This window comes from Pseudorca crassidens, chromosome 5, assembly GCF_039906515.1.
Source record: "Pseudorca crassidens isolate mPseCra1 chromosome 5, mPseCra1.hap1, whole genome shotgun sequence".
NCBI classification, from domain to species: Eukaryota; Metazoa; Chordata; class Mammalia; order Artiodactyla; family Delphinidae; genus Pseudorca; species Pseudorca crassidens.
In genome coordinates this window covers 51,634,770-51,658,960 of record NC_090300.1, presented here as the reverse complement: position 1 = coordinate 51,658,960, position 24,191 = coordinate 51,634,770, and the positions used below count along the sequence as shown (strand labels likewise).

Here is a 24,191-nt window from a genome sequence, read left to right as displayed (position 1 = left end):
ATGTAATTACTTACATTTTTCCACTCCCTCACATATTTTCTCAGTTTATCCACCCTTGTGACTCATTCAGTAGCAAAAGCAGTGAAATCAGCATTCTCTTCTAGTCATCAAGCAAAATGGGTCATCTCCCTGGCCTGCTGGATTGTCTGGTGTGCCCCAGAGAATCTCATTTCAGTTTAGGCCTCTTCCTGCTGATCTATTTCCTTGTTTCCTCTTGGGTGGTTTCCACTGACCGTCAGGAGCTTCTCACCATGACCGGTTTCTTCACTCCAGGTTGCTCCCTTCTGAATGTTGCATTTCTTGCATTTATTCATCGTTCATGCCTTGAGAGTCCTGCCAAGATTCTGCCCTTTTCTTGCTTTAACTTCAACTGAAATTCACTGAGTACCTATTTTGTACCATACATAGAAATAGGCCCTAATATTTACATTATGGAATAGAAGAGTGAGGTCCAGAAAGGTTTTGTGTTCAGAATGACAAAGGTGGTATATGAGAGAAGGAATTTGAATGAAAATCTGCCCACTCTAAATTCAGTTTTCTTTCCAATTTAGCACAACTCCCATTTTCTCTAGGTGTGCCAGGGCACTGAGAAACTCTGATGATGTGAGCTGGAAGGCTTCATTAGGTCATGCTTAAGTCTGTGCCGCTGGCCATCATCCCTCTGCTGACGCAGGAGGCTGCTGTAAGCACATGTGGCAGATGTGCCCTGGGCACCATTATCTGGGTCCACCTTGAGTCTGTAATGCCAGCTCCTGGCCTGTAGGATGAAGAGAAAGCTGCTGTTTTCAGTGTTGATTTTTTTTTTTTTTTTTTTTTAAGAACTGGTCTTAAAAGTAGATTTAACAATTTAGGGTAAAAAAACCTCCACTCACTAAGAGGAGCGAACTTATTAAATGTAAAGAAGTCGGGGAGCTCCCTGACCTCAATTTTTTCAGAGTATGGTTTTAATCTTTAATCAGAAAGGTGTTATATTGAATAGATAAGCTTTCCCTTTCAGGTTATAAAGCCATGTGCCTCTGTCTAGGCAGGCCGCAGAAACTGTTTTCTTTTTTTAAATTACTTCTTTAATAACCCTAATGAAAATGAAGGTTGTTTCCGTGAGTTGAAAATTAGGCCATTATTGATTAATTTTATCATTGGAAGAGAATATTAAAAATAATTCATTTTGAGTTTTATAATGTGTTTTTAGAGGTCCTTTGAATCTGTATTTGATGAGGCAGACGATTACGTCAGAGACTTTAATGAAGCTACAGTGTGAACACCCAACTCAAGAAGATGAGGAAACTATGCACTTTGCCAAAATTTGGAATGAGTGTAGACCAGGGTTCAAATCTGGACTCCATAATTAAATACTTGGATGATCTTTGACAGGTTACCTAGCCACTCAGCCTGTTTCATTGCCTGTTTGAACAAAGATTATACTTGCTCTCTGAAGTTATGAGTCTAATGAAAACATCTATTCTGTGCCTGGTATGCAGTAGATGTTTTGAAAAAGGTAGTCAGCTCCACCCCACTTTAATTAGTTGATAAATTACGACTTCTAGAAAAACAAATTAAAATACTCGCCTTACTGGTGGTGAGTTAGTAACTTCATCTTTCTATACAAAGGCTTCATAGTTGAAAACTAGCTATATTACATCAAAGTTTTCATATAACACCAACTTAGAGCTTTATGTCCTATTTTTATTTTCTAATGACACCCTTTTAAGATCTCCATTAGGGAAAGTAAGTTTAGCATATTAAAAGACATGATGCTTTTAACAGGCATTCTTATTTCTCTCATGAAGCATATTTTGGAACGATCTTTGAAAGGCTGCTGCTTCAATCGTTAATTCATTTTACTCAGAGACTGTGAACATCAAAGCAATAAAATTCAGTTAAGTGGAAGAGTCAGGAAATAGAATATTCTGGTGAATTCAGTTGTCAGTGCTAAATAAAAAACATATTACCTTCTCCACCCATGTGTTTTCTGGTGTCTGTATTTAAATCATTCTATTGAATTTGAGGTTGTATTGAAAACTCTGTACCAAGTTATTTTTCTGGTAAAAGAGAAATCAATTAAAGAAAATACTTTTTGTTTCATGTTATATTATTGAAAAGCATTTCAAACTGTATTAGTTGCTTTACTTCATTGTTAAGAATGGCCATCATTAAAAACAACAGTTCTCCTCTAGGGATGAAAATGTAGATCAGATATGAAGATTCAACTAGATGTATATTGTCCCTTGGCCATGGCAATGAATTTATCAATAGATTTTGATCTTTCCCTTTCTTTTAGAACATGAATACAATAAAAAAATTCCACTTAAGTTATGGTAAAATGAGCATTAACATAATTAATTATTATGATATAAACTTAAGAGTAGTTTATGGTTGTGTAGAAATTTGAAAAGTGCAGAAAAAATTTTGAGACAAAGTCACTCATAATTCTTAACAACCAGCACAGTCTCTAAAGTTTTAGTGTTTAGTCTTTATTTATAGAATCAAAGACAAATGGATGTGCAGTTTTCTTTGACTAGTTTAAGCTTTTTAAAATCTGTTTAACTTGATGTTTTGCTTTATCTAGTCATATTTCCACTTTAAGTTTTAGAACAATTTACAAACGGATGAAAAGAACAGAAATGAAACTTCTCTTCGTGGCTTAAAAAATCTGTCCTTAATCAATATTGCATTGGGGAAACAGAAAAAAAAATAACAGATTATTTTTAAACGGTTTTTAGTCTGCAAGAAGTTGACATGTAAAATAGTAAATCAGGTACCTGCTTTCAGAATTTGGGAAAAAAGTTTCTCTGAAAAATAGAACCATTCAGAAGCCAAATTTTAAGAGGTTTTTTTCCACTTATTTTCTGACTTGGAGTATTGAAAGAAAAGTTTTAATCACAGTAATTTTTTGTTGGCTTGCTTTCAGGTCTTTCCATCACAATAAGGAATGTAAGCCTAACAGAAAAACGCAGCCATGAATTATCAATATTTTCTTTATCTTACATGGGGTAATTTCTGATAATTGACTTTGTAAGGAAAATCTTGTGAAAATTCTTTCAATTCTATAATACAGTATTATCAGATACATATTTTCATCAGATATATATCATACATAGTGATACTTTATAAACTCATTTAAATTCAGAGTGAGAAATTAAGCTCATAATAACATCTTTTATTTCTTAGTTATGAAGTTAAGAAATTAAAAAGTTATTTTTGTATATTCCTAGTGAAACACCAGACCAGAAAATATTAATGTGCTCTTGTTAGATTATCTATGTTCTTTTCAAATTCATGAACTCTGAAAGACAAAATGATGGAAATACTCCCTTTTTGCACCTCAGATAAATATCATGTATATTTGGCATGTTGATAATGTAGAATTGTCCTTTCTGCCTTACAGGAATCGGTAAGGGCCTAATTTTCCCCCTCAAATGCCTGTGTTGTTTTCTCTCATGCTTTTAGTATGGGGATGATTTACTGAGTTCTGACAGTACATTGGCAACAATGTTTAGATCAGAGGGTTTTTTTGTTTGGGGGATTTTTTTTTGGTTTTTTATATCGTGTGCTTGTGTGTGTGTGTGTGTGTGTGTGTGTGTGTGTGTGTGTGTGTTTGATAGCCTCAGAAGAAAAACTTTAATAACTGTTTAGTGCTATTTTTTTGTTTGCCTACATATACTGCTAAATGTATTTATGCTTAATGTGTATTTCTAGGTTTATTGTTTTGGATCAAGAGCTACAATTCCTAATTGATAAATTTGTGGTGTTGAAGGGATAGACTACTTGGGTACTGTAGTTTTTATTTCGGCATTGAGTAAGTAACAAAATAGCACAAAATTATCTTCATTAAAAGTAGAACTCAAAAGTGGGTCCTTTAAAATGTTAAAAAATTTACCTAGTGAGTTCTCAAGATGCTAAAGCAAAGATGAAAGAACCAAACATGAATATTAACTAAAAATTGTCCCAATTCTCCTATGATAATTCATATTCAGCAGTAATTACAAAAAAAACAACATTTCTTTTATCTATATACTTAAATTCATACAGCTTTATGGTGGAGTGATGGGCATGTTGTATCAATGATTTAAAGGTGAATTTACAGATAATAATTTCTTTCTCACAATCTCTTGAATGACAATCAAAAAATTACCGTAATAAATGGATTCCTTTTCTTATGAAGTATCTCCCCAGAAATTCAGAATAGTGGAACAAGAGTACACTAAATCACTAAAAAGTTTAATGCTTCTTAAGTAAATGTCTTTTCAGTACTGAGCTAATGGCTAAAGAAAGGTCGCTGGATCATCTAATGAATAGATAGGAGTAATTTCTAATTAGCACCTGTTCCGCCACAAATTACATGTGAATTGGGTGTAAAAAAGCTCTTTGTATATAAATTGTAAAGGACTATAAAAGCATAGTTTTGCTACCAAAAGTGGGTTTTTTTAAAGGACACTGTTTTCCCCTGAATATATTAACACTCATCTGCAAATGTATTTAACCTCTTAGTGACACGTTTATCTACAAGGTGATAAAGAATAGAACCGAGATCTTTAGTGGAATAACTGTTTGCTCTTCCAGAGAAATTCTGATTTACACTTTGTCAATGGGGAAATAGCATAGCATCAGAGGTGAAGTGTTTATTATGCTAATGAATCTTGTTTTAAGTTATGGTTATAATTAGTTTTATTCTATATTGCTTGAAAATCAAAATGTAGTGTAATAATAAATGTCAGCTACCCTTGTCCAAATTACTATAAATATCGAATTGTTGGAATCTGGAACCAGTGAGGTTATTCTGTGCCTGCACTTCCTGTTTTCACCCACCTCCCAATTACTTGCAGCTGTCAAAATAATTTTAATCATTTTCAGATACTTTGCAGAAGAAAAGGGACTTAAGCCCTTCAGCCAAAAAAGATGTTGCCCCTCCTCTTGTGGTCTTCTTTTATAACCCCGCTGGGTCCCCCTAGTCTAGTCAGGCCAGCATTCTTTCTGAGCATCACTATTATGCTGTAAGATCTTAAACATTTATCCAGGTCATTCCACAGTTCTGATTCTGTGTCCTTGCTTGTTAAACCACATCAGAGAATCAGAGAATCTTAGAGCTGGAGGAAGCCTCAGAAATCAGTTGCTAAGCCCCTTTAGTTTACCAGTGATGAAATGTATGACATTAAATAAATACCTTTCAGATTAAAAATTAAACCCAAATCTCTGGACTTCTAGCCTTTGGCCTATTCCACCAGGAAATGTTGCCTGCAGATATGTGCAAGTAGACGCATGCAAAAATCTGCCTATTCCAAAGAATACCTGATATTTGCATTCTCCCACCTCTGTGTCCAGGCTGTTCACCACATATGCTTGGTTATGCCCTAGTATGGGAAAGAGCAAATTGAAACATGAATCAGGCAGGGAAAAAAAGGGGCAAGCATGCTCCTTAGACCTGTTTGCAATGGGAGTAGCAATTGTAATTGTATGCACTTTACTGCTTTTATTAGTCATTCAGTATCAAAGTTCATTCAGTATCAAAGAAGGATAATGTGTCTGTATCTTTTAGAGTTGTACCTGTAGAAAAGGAGAGCCCTACCATAGAACACCTTAAGTATGACACAGGGTCTTAGTTTATATATAATGGTTTTCAACTTATTGAAAATCATAGGTGACAGATAAATCTGAAATAGTACTCTTTTGTCAAAAACTTTTTCCTAAAAAATCAGCCTTTCCCAGCATTCTGCTAAATTGAATCTTTCTTAATCAAATGTATTTATATTTTTTAAAGATTTTTTTTTGATATGGACCATTTTTAAAGTCTTTATTGAATTTTGTTACAATATTGATTCTGTTTTATGTTTTGGTTTTTTGGCCATGAGACATGTGGGATCTTAGCTCCCCGACCAGGGATCAAACCCACGCCCCCTGCATTGGAAGGTGAAATCATAATCACTGGATGGCCAGCGAAGTCCCTAGGTTTATTTTACTGAGAATATACAAATCCACTTTGAAATGATTAGTGTATCGCTGATGCCACCTACTCTTCTCCTTTGCTTTAAATATGCATATTTAGGATTTTAGCATTGGAAGGACCTTGACGACTCAGATGTCCAACTACCTCATTTTATTGCTGAGGAAACAGAATTTGAAAGGTGAAGTTTCTTAGATGTGAGCACAGAACTGGTTAGTGTCTGGTAGCATGGAGCTCAGGAATCTTGGCTCAGGCCACTGTTATTTCCCCTAAATTACTTGAAAAATTCTCATTAAATTGTCTCTTGGCTCCATCTGTTTCTGGCTGTTTCTCTGTCAGTCTGTCTCTTTTTTCTCTCTCTTTTTTTCTTCTTCCAGGCTAATCCATCTCAGTTCTTCGTAAGTCATTTTCAGTGGATTTAATGTGAATACTAACTATGGAACGGGTTGAAAAGAAAAACTGGAAGTTTAACTCTAATTAGAATGCTGGTATCATCAAAGATTTTTTTCTTTCTTTTAGCATCCAGTTATATATGCACCTTTCTACAGATCTGGACTGTCTGTTGATTTTACTCTGCTTTCAAAGATCCCCATGTGCTTTGTCAGTTTAAACAATATAGATATTAGATATATTGTCTCTACCTTTCATAGAAAACCTTTAGAGGTTGCCAATGAATTCCTATGCTTATTTTGGTATAAGTCAGTTGTATCACATTTAAAGTTTCTTAAAGCTGGACTCTTAGGAATCCATCTTGATATGGAACCAATTACAAGTTTTATATGTAAATTTTGTGAAATAATTGGTATGAAGAGTACACTGTTAACGTCACGTGCTGATTATCTTGGATCAGTCATTTAATAAACCATCAGCAGAGGTATCCACTTTGTACCAGACCCAAGGCTAGGTGACAATCTGCACAGATTTGACTCTCTCATAAGTAATTCCACAAAGTCGTAGGAGTGACAAATCTGTATGTTAAGTATTATAATAAGACCACGGATAGGGATTTGCTTAGGCCCCCATGGAAGAATAGACGTGGGGCATCCATACTGCCTGGAGAAGCCTCTGGACCACAGTGAAGGTGGACGCTGATCTCACATGTCGGGTTTCGCATCGTGGATGACTGTTTACGTGATGGAGGCCGATACAATCGCAGTACCTCAAGGGCTACTCACCAGAATTTCACAAAACCCTCTGTGTCCTCCTCATGTCACATCATCATCAGAAGTCTCCTGCTGGCACCCTAAAATCCACACGTCCTGATACGTAATATACCCTTTCTTGTTTTTGTTTTTGTTTTTTTGCGGTACGCGGGCCTCTCACTGTTGTGGCCTCTCCCGTTGCGGAGCACAGGCTCCAGACGCGCAGGCTCAGCGGCCATGGCTCACGGGCCCAGCCGCCCCGCGGCATGTGGGATCCTCCCGGACCGGGGCACGAACCCGTGTCCCCTGCATTGGCAGGCGGACTCTCAACCACTGCGCCACCAGGGAAGTCCTACCCTTTCTTAAAGGATGAAGAAAAGATAATATTTTTATTTGACCTTGGAGGGTCTCAATCAGTGAGCTCAGCCTTTTACTCTTAAGGTCTTTGACGGGCCGTGCAGTGAGTGGAGATTAAAATATGACTGTTGCCCCGAATCAGGCAGTGCCCAGGATTTCAATGCAGGAGACATTCTTATTTAGAGTCACATATGATCTTAGCAAACTGAAAATATTCATTGTTCTGTAGCAAATATAAGGAAAGAAAAGAAATCATACCTAATTATACTACTCTCTCAAAAGAGAGCTTAAAATGTCCAAAAATGGAAAGAGAATGCAGGATATCACTAAGAATTTTAATCAAACTGGTGAAGCAGGTTTTAGACATCTGGTGTTGACTTTGTCCCCACAGTATCTTACCTTCTTAAGTTCCCTCAGTGGTAACTGGTATAGGTAGTTAAGCAGTTTAGTTGTGGGACAAAAAAATTATGTCAGGAAGCGTACGACGTGGCTGTGGAGGGTAGGCCGGCGTTTACCTCAGAGGGGTCCTTGTGTTGGGCCTTCTTAGACTTGTAAGTGATAATGAAATAGACCTTCCCAGCAGTGACCTTCTAGCTACTAGCAACTTGAGTGTTTCTTAGATTACTCTTCCTACTTCCCTGCACTATCTTGGTATCCCTCTCAAGCATTAAACGTGTCCAACGTGGGATGCAGGGTGCATGATGCCCTGCCCCCACCCACAGAGCTCCCACTGTCCTTCTTGGTCCTGGACCCTCCTTTCACGCAGTAGCATAAACCGGAAATCTTTGCACCATCCTTGGATCCACTTTCGTAACGTACTTTGAGTCAGTCACTGAGGCATTTTGCATTTATTGCTTAAATACATTTTGCTTCTGTTCCTTCCCCTCCCTCCATCAATGATTACGGCATATACTTGAATATTATAAAGCTAGATTCCCTTACCCCTGCAAAAGTACTCCTCAGAAAAGAGGGGGTCTTGTACTGGAGTGAGCATAAAGCCTCTGCTATTTCTGGGAGCCCTCCCAGTTGCTTCATTTTAAACTGCAGAGCGCTGTGTGAAGGAGACACATTGGCCCAAAATGGCCTCGTTTAATGCAACTAGATATTTATGAAGGGCACCTGACAAAAATCTTCTTTTTTGGTTTTAAAGGATGTGGCAGCATTTAAGATAGTGTGGGTATTTATTCCCAGGAATGTGATCTCACAATGGTAAATGCAAAATATCTTTATAAATAAGCCTTTTCACTACCCTCCCCCCACCACTGCAAAAACAAAAGAAAACAAAAACACCCCCAATACGTTCAGGAGTTAGGGCTACCAAAACCATGAATCTGCACCTCCAAGACAAATGGAGATGTCAGCTATCCTAATTTTTACCAAATATATGTGATTTAGGACATTTCCAGTGACCGCATCAGACAGAGATTCCACTAATGCTGTATTCCAGTGAAGATGGGTATGCTTCAGAAAACTATCTAAATGTTTTATATTTCACTATTAATTTCACTTATGTAACTGAAAATAACAAGGACCGTGATCTTATGTAAACACTTGTACATTCAGAAAAGTACATGAATCTTAAGTATGGAGCTCAGTGAATTCTCACAAAGCAGACTGTGGAATCAGTGTGATGAACAAGCACTCCAGGTTTCTCTTATTTTCAGGGAAGTTTGAGGAATACTACAAACAGGTTGATTTTGGTTTTGCCTCAGTGCTCTTACATGTTCTCTGTCCACTGTCTGGGTTATTCTCCTCCATTGGAAGGAAACATCCTCACAAACGTTGCCTCTGGGAATCCAGATTGACTCCTACAGGCTGAGTAAATCACTCTGTAGTCAATGAAGTCTTACCCCCGGTCTTCCTCATAAACCTAGTCCACGGTGGCCTTCCCCATCTCAGCTGATTGCATGCACTGGTTTTACCTTCAGTTTAAATTCAGAATCGGCTGCAGCTTGCACACGGTCCTATTCTCCCGTTACACTCGGGTCTGCGTGACTGCACATGCCTGCTACTAGCTAGCTTTCCCGCTTGCATCTTGCACCCATGTGGTCAGAGTGATCATTATTTTAAAATCTAAGTTAACATCACATGTTCCTGCTCAGAACGCTCCAGTGGCTCCCCATTTCTCTCAGAGTAAAAGCCAAGTCTTCATGAGGTCCTACAAGACCCATCGCCATCTGCCCCCTTCCCCACCTTCACCCTTTGACCTTCTAGGCTCACTCTGCCTCAGTTATTCTGGCCTCCCTGCTTTTCTTAGAACATCCCAGGTATGGTTGCACTGTAGGGCTTTTGCACTTCCTGTTCTATCTATCTGGAACACTTGACCTGAGGCGACTGTAGTACTAACTCCTTCACCACGTTTTTCAAGTGTTGGCTCAAACGTCTCCTCAGTGAATCCTGTCTTGACCACCCTATTTAAAAGTGAAACGTGATCTATCCTTCCCACAACTCCAATCTCTTATACTCTGTTCTTTTCTCCCCGTGGCATTCACTAACTTCTAGTGTACTCTTAATTATGTTTATCATTTACATCTTTCTGCAGAATATGAGTTCCCCAAAGGCAATATTTTCTACTGTTGTGCTCACAATATATTCTCAAATATCAGAACAATGCCTGGCGTATAATAAATGCTCAGTGAATATTTGTTTGATTTGTAGATTGTAATATTCAGGATGCAATAGAGAAGAGGCCTTACATAGTATCTCTTTATAAGCCAGGTTTTTTATGAAGCCATTTCCAAGATATGTTGCATACCTTCACATTTTGAAGTGAAAACTTGACACTGGCAGTTTGGATGAAGATGGGGTTGCTTGTGTATTGCTTCATTGGTTTGAAGGAGAAGCCAATTGCAGCCCAGCTCATGCTCCCTGAGTTGTGTGTATTCTCTGAGATACAGGTTTATACAACAGGGTTGATACTTGAGTCCTGGATTTTAGGTTTTTCTCTAAAACATGCCAGCAAAGATGCTGGCATTACTTGAAGTGTCCATAGAAGCAGGTTTCCATGAAGAAATCAGGTAACTTAAGAAATGTCTTTTACGTTTGGATCAAGCACATCGATTTTGAAAAGTTTATGCATAAATTCTTAGTTCCATTATAGAACCAATGTGCTTTTGCCTATTTTAGCCCATCTGAAGAGCATTCTTATATACCCTTGCATCAGTTTTGGGTGACCAGAAACCTAATCCTCTCTCTCATGCATTATTTCTTGAAATGCTGTGATGCAGTCCACCTGAAATCTGATTGCTAGATAAGCATATTACTCTAGAGGGTCTATGTATATACATCTGATGTTAGAATAACTTTTACTTCTCTTACTGTGAATTCCTAAGTTTCTAATATATACACATATGTACTTATTCATGCCTTTGAGAATGTAACTTTTACTTTGTTGAGTCCCGTATTTTCATGGGACAGGAGGATAATTTTTCTCTTAGCTTACCAAGAGATTATATGTAAAAATCTGCTGGCTCAGCAGGCCATTCTGTCATCCTGGCTTACCTAACCTTTGGTGATCTCTAATTGTCTTCTTACTGTTTTTACTGTCTTAGCCTCCTCTCGCAACCCAAATTTGTTGACTAGAAGCTTTTTATAAGAGTAATGCCTGTACTTTAGTGTCTCCCAGGGGGCCTGGAATACTGCTGGTGCTATGATAGCTCTGAGCAGCTAAGAGTAGAATTATTTCATGAGGAGTGAATAGATTTCCTCTAATAGTAAGAATGATTATTAGTAGCTCACCACTTGAAAGAATGCCAAGAAGACTTGTGTGAAGACATATATCTTAAGTCAGCTAATATAATACTTGTTTGAAAAAGCCAAATCTCAATTAGATAGTGTCATGAGGGAAAGCCTTTGTATAGTTTTATCCAAAATAAGAAAGGCAGTTAGGCACCAATTCAAATCATGTTTAAAATTCCATTTAAATGACTTCATAAACTGTATGCATTAGCAAACTTAAAAATAGACACTTTATGAACTATTATAGGCACTTTAGTGTGCAGTAAAAAAATAAATACAGCAGGGGCTTCCCTGGTGGCGCAGTGGTTGAGAGTCTGCCTGCCGATGCAGGGGACGCGGGTTCATGCCCCGGTCCGGGAAGATCCCACATGCCGCGGAGCGGCTGGGCCCGTGAGCCATGGCCGCTGAGCCTGCGCGTCCGGAGCCTGTGCTCCGCAACGGGAGAGGCCACAGCAGTGAGAGGCCCGCGTACCACAAAAAAAAAAAAAAAAAAAAAAAATACAGCAATTGCCACGAAGTAGAAAAATACCTAATCAGACTGTCCTTTTTTTCCTCTCAGCATTCTGAAAACTTCTGTATTTCAGGGCTCTGATTTAACTAATGCTAATCTTATGAGCCTATACATCAACAGATAAATTTATATTTAATCTCTATTCTGTCATCTGTCTATTCTCTGGGATATGTGAGTACTAATGAGCCAACAAATATGGAAATTCAGTTAAAAATGCTGGGACTTAAAGGATGGCAGGCAAATGAGGAAGAGAATGAAATATCTTCTAAATGCATTCATTTATTTCTCAAGTATTATTGAATACCACTAGATATTAGGAGCTGGGGGATTGGAACTGAAGTGGTAGTAAGGGCTGGGAATATAGAAGAGAAGGAAAGAGGAGCTAGCCAATCCCAGCCTTCATGGCACACATAGTTCATTCATTCATTCATTCATTCATTCATTATCTGTTGAATGCCTGTAACTCACTGTAACAGGGATACAACACTGAAATAAATCAAACAAGAAATTCTTGCCCTGACTGAGCTTATATTCTAGTGAGATAGAAAGGCAATAAATAAGGCCCCCAAAAGTAAAAAAAAATTAATAGAAAGAGTTAAGGACTAAGGAGAAAAATGAAGTGGGGAGGGAGCCTGGAAGTGTTGAGGGTGGGAAGCAGGTGGCAGTCTTAGGTTGTCCAGGAAAGGATCTGATGAGAAGGTATCTTTCTCCTCAGGTAAAGACCTGAGGGAAGTGAGGGAGCTAGTCACACAGATGCCTGGAGGAGGAGCAGCGGGGCTGCCAGGAAGAGGCAGTGTGAGGTGCTGAAGTGAGAGCTCGCCTCGCATGTTCGGGGGATGCTGAGGAGGCCGCTGTGGCTGGAGCAGGATGGACGATGGGGTGAAGCCTCGTGAGGGCTGTGGGTTTCGCTCAAGTCGTGAAGGGAGGCCATTGGGAGGTTTTGCCCCAGGCCTGCGATGTGACCAAGGGAACTAACCATAATTCAAATTCAGCCATCAATGGTCAAGCAGACCGGAAAGGTTGAATTGTACTGGAAGTTGTAAAACCGGAAGGGGGTGAGAAGCCAAAGCTGGACTTAATGGTTTAGGAGTTACCTGTGAGAAAAACGCTCCATGAGTCAGGAGGATGGGGCAGACTTTGTGGAAAGAGTGGGGTGGAGACACCAAAGTAGAGCCTTAGGGGTGCCTTTGCCCACTCACGGGGGCTGCAGGGGGATCCAGTGTGATCCTCAAAATGGTAATAGGTGTCCCCCTTCTTTTGTCTTTTTACTTGTTTTATATGGGTTGTTTTCTAAGAAGATCTTTGGTATTCTTTCTCAGACTTCTTATGAGGTGAAATGATGAAAGAAGGAAGGAAAGATAATTGGAAAACTGTATCTATGATGTTGTCTTCATGTTAATTACCAGCTCATTGTGCAGCAGAGGAGGTGGGTGGGCAAGTGGCTGGCCTCCAGCCCACTTCTGGCCAGTTAGAACCACAGTTGAGAACTGTTCGTAAAGACATAATAAATATCTACGATTTTAGGCCTAAAAAACCAAAATAAAGCAAAACCTCAAGAGTATTATCTTCTGAGAACTATAGTGATTTCAATTTATTTTCCTTTTTTGTCATCACTCTTGCTATCCTACTTAAGTATCTTCAGCCACAATTATCAAAACACTAATTTGTTCATTTCAAGTTTTATCACCTGTAAAATGATAAAGGTACTCGCAAATCAATGTTTTCACAAGTTGAATTGTGTGCCTTTCATACCAAGACTCGGTTGTGTGTTTTGTTTTTAAAGATAAAACCCTGTGTTGTCGTCGGGACTGAAAGCAAAATTTCACAGGCTGTTGCTTCTGCCAAAGAAACCTTGCCCTCTCTTGGCTTAAGGTGTTAAAACACTTAGCAGTGTTTTCTGTCTAATTTTATTTATTTTTATTTTTTATTTTTTGCGGTACGCGGGCCTCTCACTGTTGTGGCCTCTCCCGTTGCGGAGCACAGGCTCCGGATGCACAGGCCCAGCGGCCATGGCTCACAGACCCAGCTGCTCCGCGGCATGTGGGATCTTCCCGGACTGGGGCACGAACCCGTGTCCCCTGCATCGGCAGGCGGACTCTCAACCACTGCACCACCAGGGAAGCCCTTCTGTCTAATTTTAAACTGTTGTTTTCTAATTCTGAATTGGAGCAGTTTGTCATAGATGAAATGTCATAGATATATATTTTACCCCTAAGTGGATGCCTGCACCTAATTTCTCTGTGCCTTTTGGATGGAAGTCAGAGTTAAAGTGGAAAATTGCTATCGGAAGCTGGCATATTTTTAAACTTTTGAGTGAGTTAAGGGGGGAATAAAAACTCTTTCCACCCTTGACTGCATGGAAAATATTAAACTCCTTGTCAGTAAGCAGGGGAGATGATGAGTATTGTGGATTTTCATCCTTCTCTCACGAGTTCTTATGATTCACATCCTATCCCTGTTGTAGTGTTGGTCTGCATTAACGATCTTGAATGCTGAGACTGAACCATTATTTTTATACTTATTTTTTCTTTAACCTGATGGGTGCTTTGAGAATATTAATTATACACCTTTTTTGTTGCAAAGGATCTAGCAGTTTGGCTTCATCTTGACTGATGCCCTTGACTTCCGAGTATAAATAGAAAAAGAGATAGGTGACAGGGATTGATTAGCAATCCTCCTTCTGAGCAAAGCAGTAAACCTATCTAGATAAATAACCAGCCCCAAAGCCTGGAGAATGCATGCTAAAGAATTAAGGGTAGCGCGCGTGTGTGTGTGTGTGTGTGTGTGTGTGTTTAATTGATAGGGAAATTTTCTAGAAGAGCCACAAGAACACAAAGATTCTATCTGGTCCATTTTGCTGTTCTTCAATTGTTATTAGAAAATAGGCTTATAGGTTTTACTAAGCTATTAGAATGATTATTCGCAACCTCCCCCCTTTTTAAGGGAATTTTTTTTTTTTTAAGTAACAGGAAACTGAGATCAGTATTTCATTGCTGTTTCAAGTCTCTCTCTCAATGTATATGTGTATTACTTTGTTATTATTAGACTTTAATTGTAGGGTTGAAAGAGCTCAGGGAATCACCTGATTGATTCTCTGGCACTTTGAAGCCATCACAGATAGCTGAAAAAATATTTTAGTATTTTTCTGGCACTTACTCTGTGCCTTGCCGTGTTTGAAGCACTTCACATCAATTAACTCATTTAGCCCTGACATCCACCCAAAGGGATGGGCACTGTTTTTATTCCCATGTACCATATAAAGAAACTGAAGCACAAAGAAGTTCGGCAACTCTCCCCATAAGGAATGAATCTGGGACTTGAACCCAGACACCAGAGTCTGTGCTCTCGACCTTTACGTACCGCCTGCCTCTTTCCTTCTCCCATTCCTTCTAGAGTTGCTAATTCTAAGGGTTAATTTTTACTCTCACTTTTCTTTACCTAACGTGGTTTCCTCAGCCTATAGTTTAAGGTTCCTTTTCGGTTTGGGTGTTTGTTTTTTTTTTTTTTTCCTTTTTCTGAGCACTTCTCCAGCTTTCCGTCAGTCACTGCTGCTCCATTCTCTCACCTTCCTCCTCGGTGATGTTCTCAACCCTCAAACCATTTCTGAATTCTTAGGTTATATGTCAGGACTAGAAGCTGGTGGCTGTCATAATGACCAGTTCTGAGTAAGATAATATTAATAGTACAGTTACCTCACGGTTCCTCACATATAGCCTCTATTCCTGTTTACCACATCTTTTTTCTGCTGCATTTGCAAAAGCACGTTATTCATGCCTTAGGTCATGCTATGAGTGATGCCATTTTATGGATTCATGAATAGTCTCAGATTTCCCAAGACCTTCGGATGTGGACTGTAATCCATAAACATGCTCTCCTCTTTGTGGACATCGTATAGCATCTCTTTAGGTGATCTAGGAAAGTTTCTAACTGTGTGTCCTCGGATCTTCTAACTCTTGAGACACGTTGCTCTTAAGATGTCGAATGTCTAAATCCCCATGATACATACAACTGTCAAAGACAGTTTGGTCGATGGGGACTTTGGACCAGCCGGTGGCACGTTATCCTCCTGGCTGAATCGCAGGGAAGAGAGTAAAGCACGGAGCACCGTCTCCCCTGCCCCCCACATAGAGCGCTCCTCACTCCAGTCCCCACACCCGCTCTCCGCTAGGTGGAATCTAGTGGACCCTCCGCCCTTATTGAGGATGAAATCCTGCAGGTGAGTTTTCTGCTGCCTAAACCAAAGGTAAGCGTTCAGCGGTCAGCCACTGCTGCTCCATTCTCTCATGACGTGCCACGTGATGTTGAGTGACCGCTGCCACATTTTATTAAGTCAGGAAGGATTTCACAGGATTACAAGTTGTACCTACAACGTTTGCCGCCATCCTTACCCTTCCGTGATAATAGTTAACATCTAGAGTCTGAGGTGGCGGCGGATGGTGGGAAGCAGCCCCCCACATGTGTTTTCTTGGCTGTGCTTCTGCTGGGTTTTGTTGTTGTTGTTATCTCAGGTGTTGCTAGGCTGGATTGTCTCCCCATAAAGGTCCTGACCTCCCTTCAGAAGCCCCCTAGACTCAGGACCCCTGCTGCCACTTTTGACTCCATTAGAGCAAGATCTTGACTACTTTGCCTGTTGACCCTTCTTTGAAAGTGATGTGCATGCTTGCTGAAATTGTCCCGTTAGTGCACCCAGATTCCCTGTTACCCGGCATGTTTATGTTCCTGTGACCTTCTTCCCAGACCGTGGGAACTTTGGCCAGTGGATTGGAGATGAGGGAGTGTTGTTCCTTCCAGCTGGGGAGCTTAGGTGTTCCCATGGCATCCTGTTCTTGCCTGTGTATATCATGATCACACCGTAATTTATCTATTCCCCTGTGAGCCTCCACTACCTGGCGGAAATTCTCAGACTATGGGCAGGCAGTTCTGGGTCTGGCTTGGTGAGGCTCCCCAGCTCTAGTCTTTGTTTTCCCTCCCTCGTTCCAAATGTCATTCAAGATGGTAGTGTTAGTACCAATCCAAGGAACCTCTTGGTGTTAATAGGCTTTCAGGAATTGGCCGAGAGACTTATCTACTGTACACCTATATGGTTGAAAAAAGTCTAATTTCTCAACAGTGGACTTGGAGCCAAGCTTTTTGGAGCACAGCTGCCTTTAGTCCAGTTCCAACACCTCTGTGTCTTTGTCCCTGTGATGTCTTCCAGCAGTGCCCTTCTCCTGTGGGGCTCCCATCTACCAAATCGTTCTTCACTCCCAAAGCCAGCCAAGAGATTGTCACCTCTGAGAATCTCCCCTCACTCCTCTCCCATCCAGAGCTCACCCCTCTCTTTCACTGGGCTTTTAGTATGCCAAATGCATTTGGCTCTAATTATTTAAAATTACCTAATCTATCTCCTGTGTTGGACTAGAGCTTCTTGAGGCCAAGGCCCATGTCTATTCATTTTGCATTTCTGCTCCTAATATGGTGCCGGGTACATCGCAGCAGCTCAATAACTGGGGAGTTGGATTAGATCCCTTTGTAACAATAGCACTGGGGGAGTGGGAGGGATCATCTGGTGAACAGAATAGGAACCCAAGTGGAGAAAGGGAATGGAGCAGCTCATTATTTCGATGACTAATGGGAGGCTGAATTGAGGGGAAAGATGAGTTTGGGGCAGGCATGCCATCAGGGGATGACACCATACCAGTTTGGCTGGTGGCAGGCCTTCTAGGAGTTCTGGACTGAGATGTTAGCAGAGGTGTGAGGAGAGCTAAGGGCTGTGGGAGTCGTAGATGGAGCCCTGGGAATGGCAGGTTTCTATGGGACACCAAGATGAGAGATGCGGTGTTGGGAGAAGGGGAAGGACCCTGGAGATGATGGGCGTGTTGGAAGGAGGACAGAGATAGCTGGTAACTGGCAGGGGTGGCAGTGGGGAAGGGGCGGGGGGAGGGACGGGGCAGGGGGTCCAGCAGCAACGAGCAGATGTCAGGGAGGGGAGTTGCTGCGACCATGGCAACTCTAGGCGGCCGGCAGTGTCGGGCAGCTGTTGCACTGGACGGACAGTCAGCGGCTGGTGATTGACTTGTATCTTAGGTAGTCATGGGGAGCTAGGGCTGGTAACAGAACCAAGTGACAGGCTTGGATGAGCTTGCAGGGAATGAGATCATTTGGGACCGTAATGCTGAACAAGCAGGATTAAAGGGCGCGTCAGAAACGTAACTTTGTTCTCTCCTTCTCTCCCCTATTCCAAACACTCCGCGGAGCTGGGTTTTCTGTCCCTGCATGAAATCTAAGACAGACTTCACTACTTTACAGCTTCTCTCAGATCAAAGAAAGAAAAAAATCTTTCGGTAACTTTTATCCATAAACACAGTCTTGGTTTAGTAAGGATCGTGTCTGGTCTAGTCCAGTGTAGTAATACAAATTTTTTTCATTTAAAGGTAAAGCTTTTCCCACTCTTGCAGCTCCCATTCGCTGTAGATGTGAAGCCTGTAGTGTGGGAGAGAGTCCCCATGGGCTTCTGCCTATTTTCCCCCTAACACATCTGCTCTCTCTCCTGCACTCCACGGGCAACTGCAGCTACTTCAGAGTAGATGGGGGAGGTGGGGTTGGTAAAGTGCAGGAAGGTCCTACAGCAGGACATCAGTTTGCCTTGGGTTTCCTGCCATGGCAGATGTAAACCTGACTTGTTCCTTTGTGGGCACTTGTATAAGTTCTTTAGTGGGGAGAGTCTCTCCCTCCTTCATCTCTGTGGCTATCTTACCTAAGTTTTTCCTGACATGGCGGAATCCACCCCTTCTTTCAGCAAGCCTTAGTATGCTGCTGAGGTTTCCTCACCCACCCAGGCATCTTTCACTGAGACTCACGCAGCTCATGTTGACTTGGCAGTACTTATGGGATATCTGGGTGGAAATCCTCTCCTAGCACCTGAGAGAGAGGTGGGAGCTGGACACACAGATGTGAGGGTAAGTGCCGTGTAGATGTTGGCTGAAGTCGTGAGCGTGGACACGCTTGTCCGGGAAGAGACCTGGAGCCTCATACAGACCCGTGTTCCAGAAGCATGAGGACAAGAAGGTGGAAGCCTCTTCCAGAGTGTTGGTTTTACAGAGGGGCAGACTGCATAGGAGTCAGCCCAGAATTATGCCTCTTATCGTGTCCATCTTTTACCAAGAATGTGGAACTTAAAATGCATACGTTTTAATTTTAATTGTGAAAGGACTCTAAACTGTCTTCTTCCTGTTTTGAAAATTGATGTTAATTTTACCTTAGAATTTCTAATTCTTTGAAGATAAGTTTTAACTTTTTTTTTTCCAGTTGTGTATGAACACAGATCAAGATTAGAGAAATCCTTGCAAAAGGAAAGACTTGAACATAAGAAAGCAAAGGAAGGTAAATAAATAATGTAATTCGTGTTCTGTGTTTTTATCATACTCTTCTTTGAAGCATCACGTACTTGCTTTACTATTTTTTTGCTAAGAAATTTGTCAGATCGCCCAAAGTCAGTTTCATTTGGTGGATGGAGAAGGAGATACCAAGCAATATGCTATACATTGCGACAAAATAATTCCTGCTCAAGACTAGATTTAGACTCTTTCATTCAGTTGGTGCCACTTTGAGGTCATTCATGTATTGGTTATATGTATTGCTTCAGAAATAACACACAGTTTTTCTTTGAATATTATCAATGCATACGTTACTAACACCTGACTTCCGTCCACAGGCATCCAGGAAAAGTAACGGCATGTGTTGTCCAGAATATGACAAACGTTATATAAACGTATATGTATACATGTACATTTAGAACGTAATGAATTGATCTTATTGTACAATGTCTTTTAGGTTATACACCTGTTTTCATCTTGTGGTAAAGGCTTTATTGGCACAACTGATTGGTTTGGTTTGAAAAATCAACATTTAGCACAGGTATTAGGCAATGCTGTTGATTTTTATCAGAGTTTTTCTATAAAGCATGGAGCTTATACAGGTTGTGGTTTGAAATTACCTGCATTCTTTTTTTTTTTTTTACATCTTTATTGGAGTATAATTGCTTTACAATGGTGTGTTGGTTTCTGCTTTATAACAAAGTGAATCAGTTATGCATATACATATGTTCCCATATCTCTTCCCGCTTGCGTCTCCCTCCCTCCCACCCTCCCTATCCCACCCCTCCAGGCGGTCACAAAGCACCGAGCTGATCTCCCTGTGCTATGCGGCTGCTTCCCACTAGCTATCTACCTTACGTTTGTTAGTGTATATATGTCCATGCCTCTCTCTCGCTTTGTCACAGCTTACCCTTTCTCCTCCCCATATCCTCAAGTCCATTCTCTAGTAGGTCTGTGTCTTTATTCCTGTCTTACCCCTACGTTCTTCATGACATTTTTTTTTAAATTCCATATATATGTGTTAGCATACGGTATTTGTCTTTCTCTTTCTGACTTACTTCACTCTGTATGACAGACTCTAGGTCTATCCACTTCATTACAAATAGCTCAATTTCGTCTCTTTTTATGGCTGAGTAATATCCCATTGTATATATGTGCCACATCTTCTTTATCCATTCATCCAATGATGGACACTTAGGTTGTTTCCATCTCTGGGCTATTGTAAATAGAGCTGCAATGAACATTCTGGTACATGACTCTTTTTGAATTATGGTTTTCTCAGGATATATGCCCAGTAGTGGGATTGCTGGGTCGTATGGTAGTTCTATTTGTAGTTTTTTAAGGAACCTCCATACTGTTCTCCATAATGGCTGTACCATTTCACATTCCCACCAGCAATGCAAGAGTGTTCCCTTTTCTCCACACCCTCTCCAGCATTTATTGTTTCTAGATTTTTTGATGATGGCCATTCTGACTGGTGTGAGATGATATCTCATTGTAGTTTTGATTTGCATTTCTCTAATGATTAATGATGTTGAGCATTCTTTCATGTGTTTGTTGGCAGTCTGTATATCTTCTTTGGAGAAATTTGGTCACCTTATCTTTGATAAAGGAGGCAGGAATGTACAGTGGAGAAAGGACAGCCTCTTCAATAAGTGGTGCTGGGAAAACTGGACAGGTACATGTAAAAGTATGAGATTAGATCACTCCCTAACACCATACACAAAAATAAACTCAAAATGGATTAAAGACCTAAATATAAGGCCAGACACTATCAAACTCTTAGAGGAAAACATAGGCAGAACACTCTATGACATAAATCACAGCAAGATCCTTTTTGACCCACCTCCTAGAGAAATGGAAATAAAAACAAAAATAAACAAATGGGACCTAACGAAACTTCAAAGCTTTTGCACAGCAAAGGAAACCATAAAAGACAACCGTCAGAATGGGAGAAAATATTTGCAAATGAAGCAACTGACAAAGGATTAATCTCCAAAATTTATAAGCAGCTCATGCAGCTCAATAACAAAAAAACAAACAACCCAATCCAAAAATGGGCAGAAGACCTAAATAGACATTTCTCCTGCATTCTATTTTTATTTATTCATCTTTTTGGTAAATCTTGAGATTGAAGTGAGATGTCCCGTCTGATTACCTTGGTGTGAAGTAGAAGGAGGGAGAACAGAGGAGGGCAATGTGGGCTAGGATGTTTTACTGAGATGTTTCAGATCATTAAAATGCTTTGATAGGATTTGGATTTCCCTTGTCTTCAAAAGCAGAGTGATTTTATAGAGCCATCTAGTGGATAATAAAGCCTTAAGAGCATTAAAGATGGTTTCCACGGCTTGATTTCCTTTTCAGGTCCTGAATGATTTTCGTGTGCCATCTAGTGGCTGGCAATAAACCATCTCTGTCCTTAGGTGCACTTCATGTTTTTTTTCTCCTTAATTTCAAGGACGGTTCATCACTAAGTACACATTCTAAATGCACTTTTAATCAGTTGGTTAGAGTGTGTATTTTGTTGATACAAGATTCACAACTTAAAGGTAAAGAGGAAAATTATATAACAGTTTTTTTCAACTCTTGCTAACGCATTAAAAGACAAAATATATAAGTCACCAAGTAGATTGTCTTAAACCTGAAACATTTTTTAGGTCTGAGTAAAGTACGCCTATGTTCTTTTAGATGTCTAAAAATGCCACAGTGAATTAACTTATACTCTATTTTCTCCATTTTGTATTTTCTAGATTTTCTGGTTTATAAATTAGAAGCACAAGAAACACTAAATAAGGGAAGGGTGAGTTTTTTTTTTTTCTCCCTTAATTTTTTATTTCACGAAACTTGCAAGAGGGGGAAATATGGTCGCAAAACCTTTTACTCTGTTGATCATTAGGATTGAAGGGCTGAAATACATTTCCCTCCTTCCCTCCCTCCCTTCCTCTCTCCTTTCCTTCCTTCCTTGCCAAGAGATTCTCAGAGGAAGACCTAAAAACTGCTCTTTTAAAACCTACCTTCCTTTGTTTATCACATTACTGTGATAGTGATAAATTGGAAATAGCCTTAATGTTCAACCATAAACATAATCTCTTCATAAAGAGATTATTTTTATTCACTTATTTATTCATTTGTAGTCTCTCTTTTCTATAGAATGTGATATTTATTTTAATTTGCCTTTGCAGGACGTTACTGTCACTTGCATAGACATTGCTGGGTAATGTCTGACACGGTACCTGGCCTAGAGTTCCCATGTTCAAAAACATTTGTGGAACGAATGAATACATAAATGATATTGGCAGTTTAAAAAGTTTTTAAGTCCAAATTAACTGGAGAAAAACAAGTTTTTCTCTTACTCTAAGAAAAATATGTAAGCATTGGTTGAATAAAGCATTGGTGTTTTGGGGTATTAAAACTGAGAAGAGTCTGTTCCTTGAATAACTAGGAGGCTGTCAGCTTTCGACTCTTACCTGCTTTTAAAAGCCCTAGCCAGAACTGTGTGTGTTCTGTTGTGCATTTTGTAATGTAATTTATTACAAATTAAAATGGCAAAGTGATAAAATAAAATGATAAAGCAAATAAAATGATAAAATGCAGTTCATTTTAGAAGCTGCAAGAATATGAAAGAAAGAAAGAATTGAGGCTGTGCTTGTACCGGTGACGGGTAAAGCAAGGAGTGGGGCACATAAGATAGAACAACACAGCAGCCTGGGGAGAGAAAAGTTTCAGGTGGTTTGTGGTTTGCACACTCACTGGTTATGGTTGCCCAGGGCTGGACTTGTGTGAGGTCCAAATGTGAAGATGCTCCACTGGCACACAGAGACACACTTCTGGAGCGCGTGCTTCAGCCATAGGTGTAGGCTCAAGTTTTGGTCCTGGCTCTGCTACTAAAGGAAATGTTTGCCCTGGCCTGTTCCTTAGCCTTTCTGTTTCTCACTCTGTGAGTTGGATTCTAGCTGGGTAAAGTCACGTATGTAGAATTTCTTACCCGCTGAAGCTCGAGGCAGGAAAGTGCCTTTTCTCTCCCTTCCCGGAAAGCCATGCGAAGCTTGTGAGGCCTGGTTTATCTCCTTTTCCCCTTGGAGCACCGGGCACAATATATCAGCCATGTGCGGTGCTGCATCTCAGGACAAGTTCCCCTGTGCCCCTGGCCTCAGTTTTTCTTCTCAATATGAGAGTGGAAGTAAATCACCTTCAAGGGCCCTGTCAAGCTGCTGTTTCATAATTCCATGTCCTGAGTTTTCATTATTAAAGTCTAGCAAACTTAGAGGAATGTGAAAACTTCATTTCTGCTATTAAGTAAAGAGATGGCCTCAGAATTGTCCTGTTTCGAGCTTAGAGTTCATTTTCACTTAACACAAGTGAAATGAGTGAAATCCTTCCATTAAGCCCTTTAAGCTCTGGTTAGCAAAAGAGCCAAATTTGTTATTTTTGTGTTAACTGTTTGCTTTTCAATTTACAGCAAGATTCTAATAGCAGGTACAGCGCGTTGAATGTCCAACATCAGATGTTAAAGGTGAGTAATTTAAAGTTGTTCTTCGTGAGTGAATCAAAGGATTAACTAAGTAACTTAAGTGATCAAGGAAAGTTTACAGAAAGTTGATTTGTGTTGTGATATGGTATATTAAAGTCATTTCTGGCTAAAAGTGATATATAATTATAATGCTCCATCATGTTTATCACCTGATTACAAAGAACATATTTAGCTCATTACACATTTTTTATAAATCAGGCTCTCTGGTCACCTAATTTTTAATTTTGTTCTCTATCTTTTAAGGATTTTTGTTTGCTTTTTAAATCTAATTTCTCAGAGTCGTTTTTCTTAGAGATTTTCTTTTATCTTAGTCACGCTGGAGGCAGTAGAAGTATTAAAATGCTGCCTTCCTGTTACTAATGTGCAATAAGTGTTCTGCCTACCACAGGAGCACACTTTATGTTTAAAGATTCTCCTTCCTTGGTTCTTGGATAAAACTCATTATTGTGTCAGGAAAATTGAAAAAAAGAGAGAGAGAGAGAGAGAGAGATGCATTATTTCTGTTCAGGCCAGAAGAGATGAGCAGCAGACATTATGCCACCCTGCACAGCAGGGAAAAAAACCATGCCACTGTCTTCAGCCCCTACCCCCCAGCTTTTTGTTTGGTGTTGTGTTTTCT

At 40.0% G+C, this 24,191-nt stretch overlaps 1 protein-coding gene across 5 annotated transcripts in view; it reads left to right on the top strand.

The window, feature by feature from the left end:
- The window catches only part of GOLIM4 (golgi integral membrane protein 4), a 78,665-nt gene that overhangs the window by 22,495 nt on the left and 31,979 nt on the right, over positions 1 to 24,191 (top strand). For 4 of the 5 annotated variants that reach the window (XM_067737970.1, XM_067737969.1, XM_067737967.1 and 1 more), the window contains exons 2-4: positions 18,974 to 19,048; positions 21,792 to 21,841; positions 23,501 to 23,554. In XM_067737970.1, coding sequence (XP_067594071.1) covers positions 18,974 to 19,048; positions 21,792 to 21,841; positions 23,501 to 23,554 — 179 coding nt within the window. The remainder of the gene's footprint in view (positions 1 to 18,973; positions 19,049 to 21,791; positions 21,842 to 23,500; positions 23,555 to 24,191) is intronic. The other variant, XM_067737968.1, reaches the window with a different exon arrangement.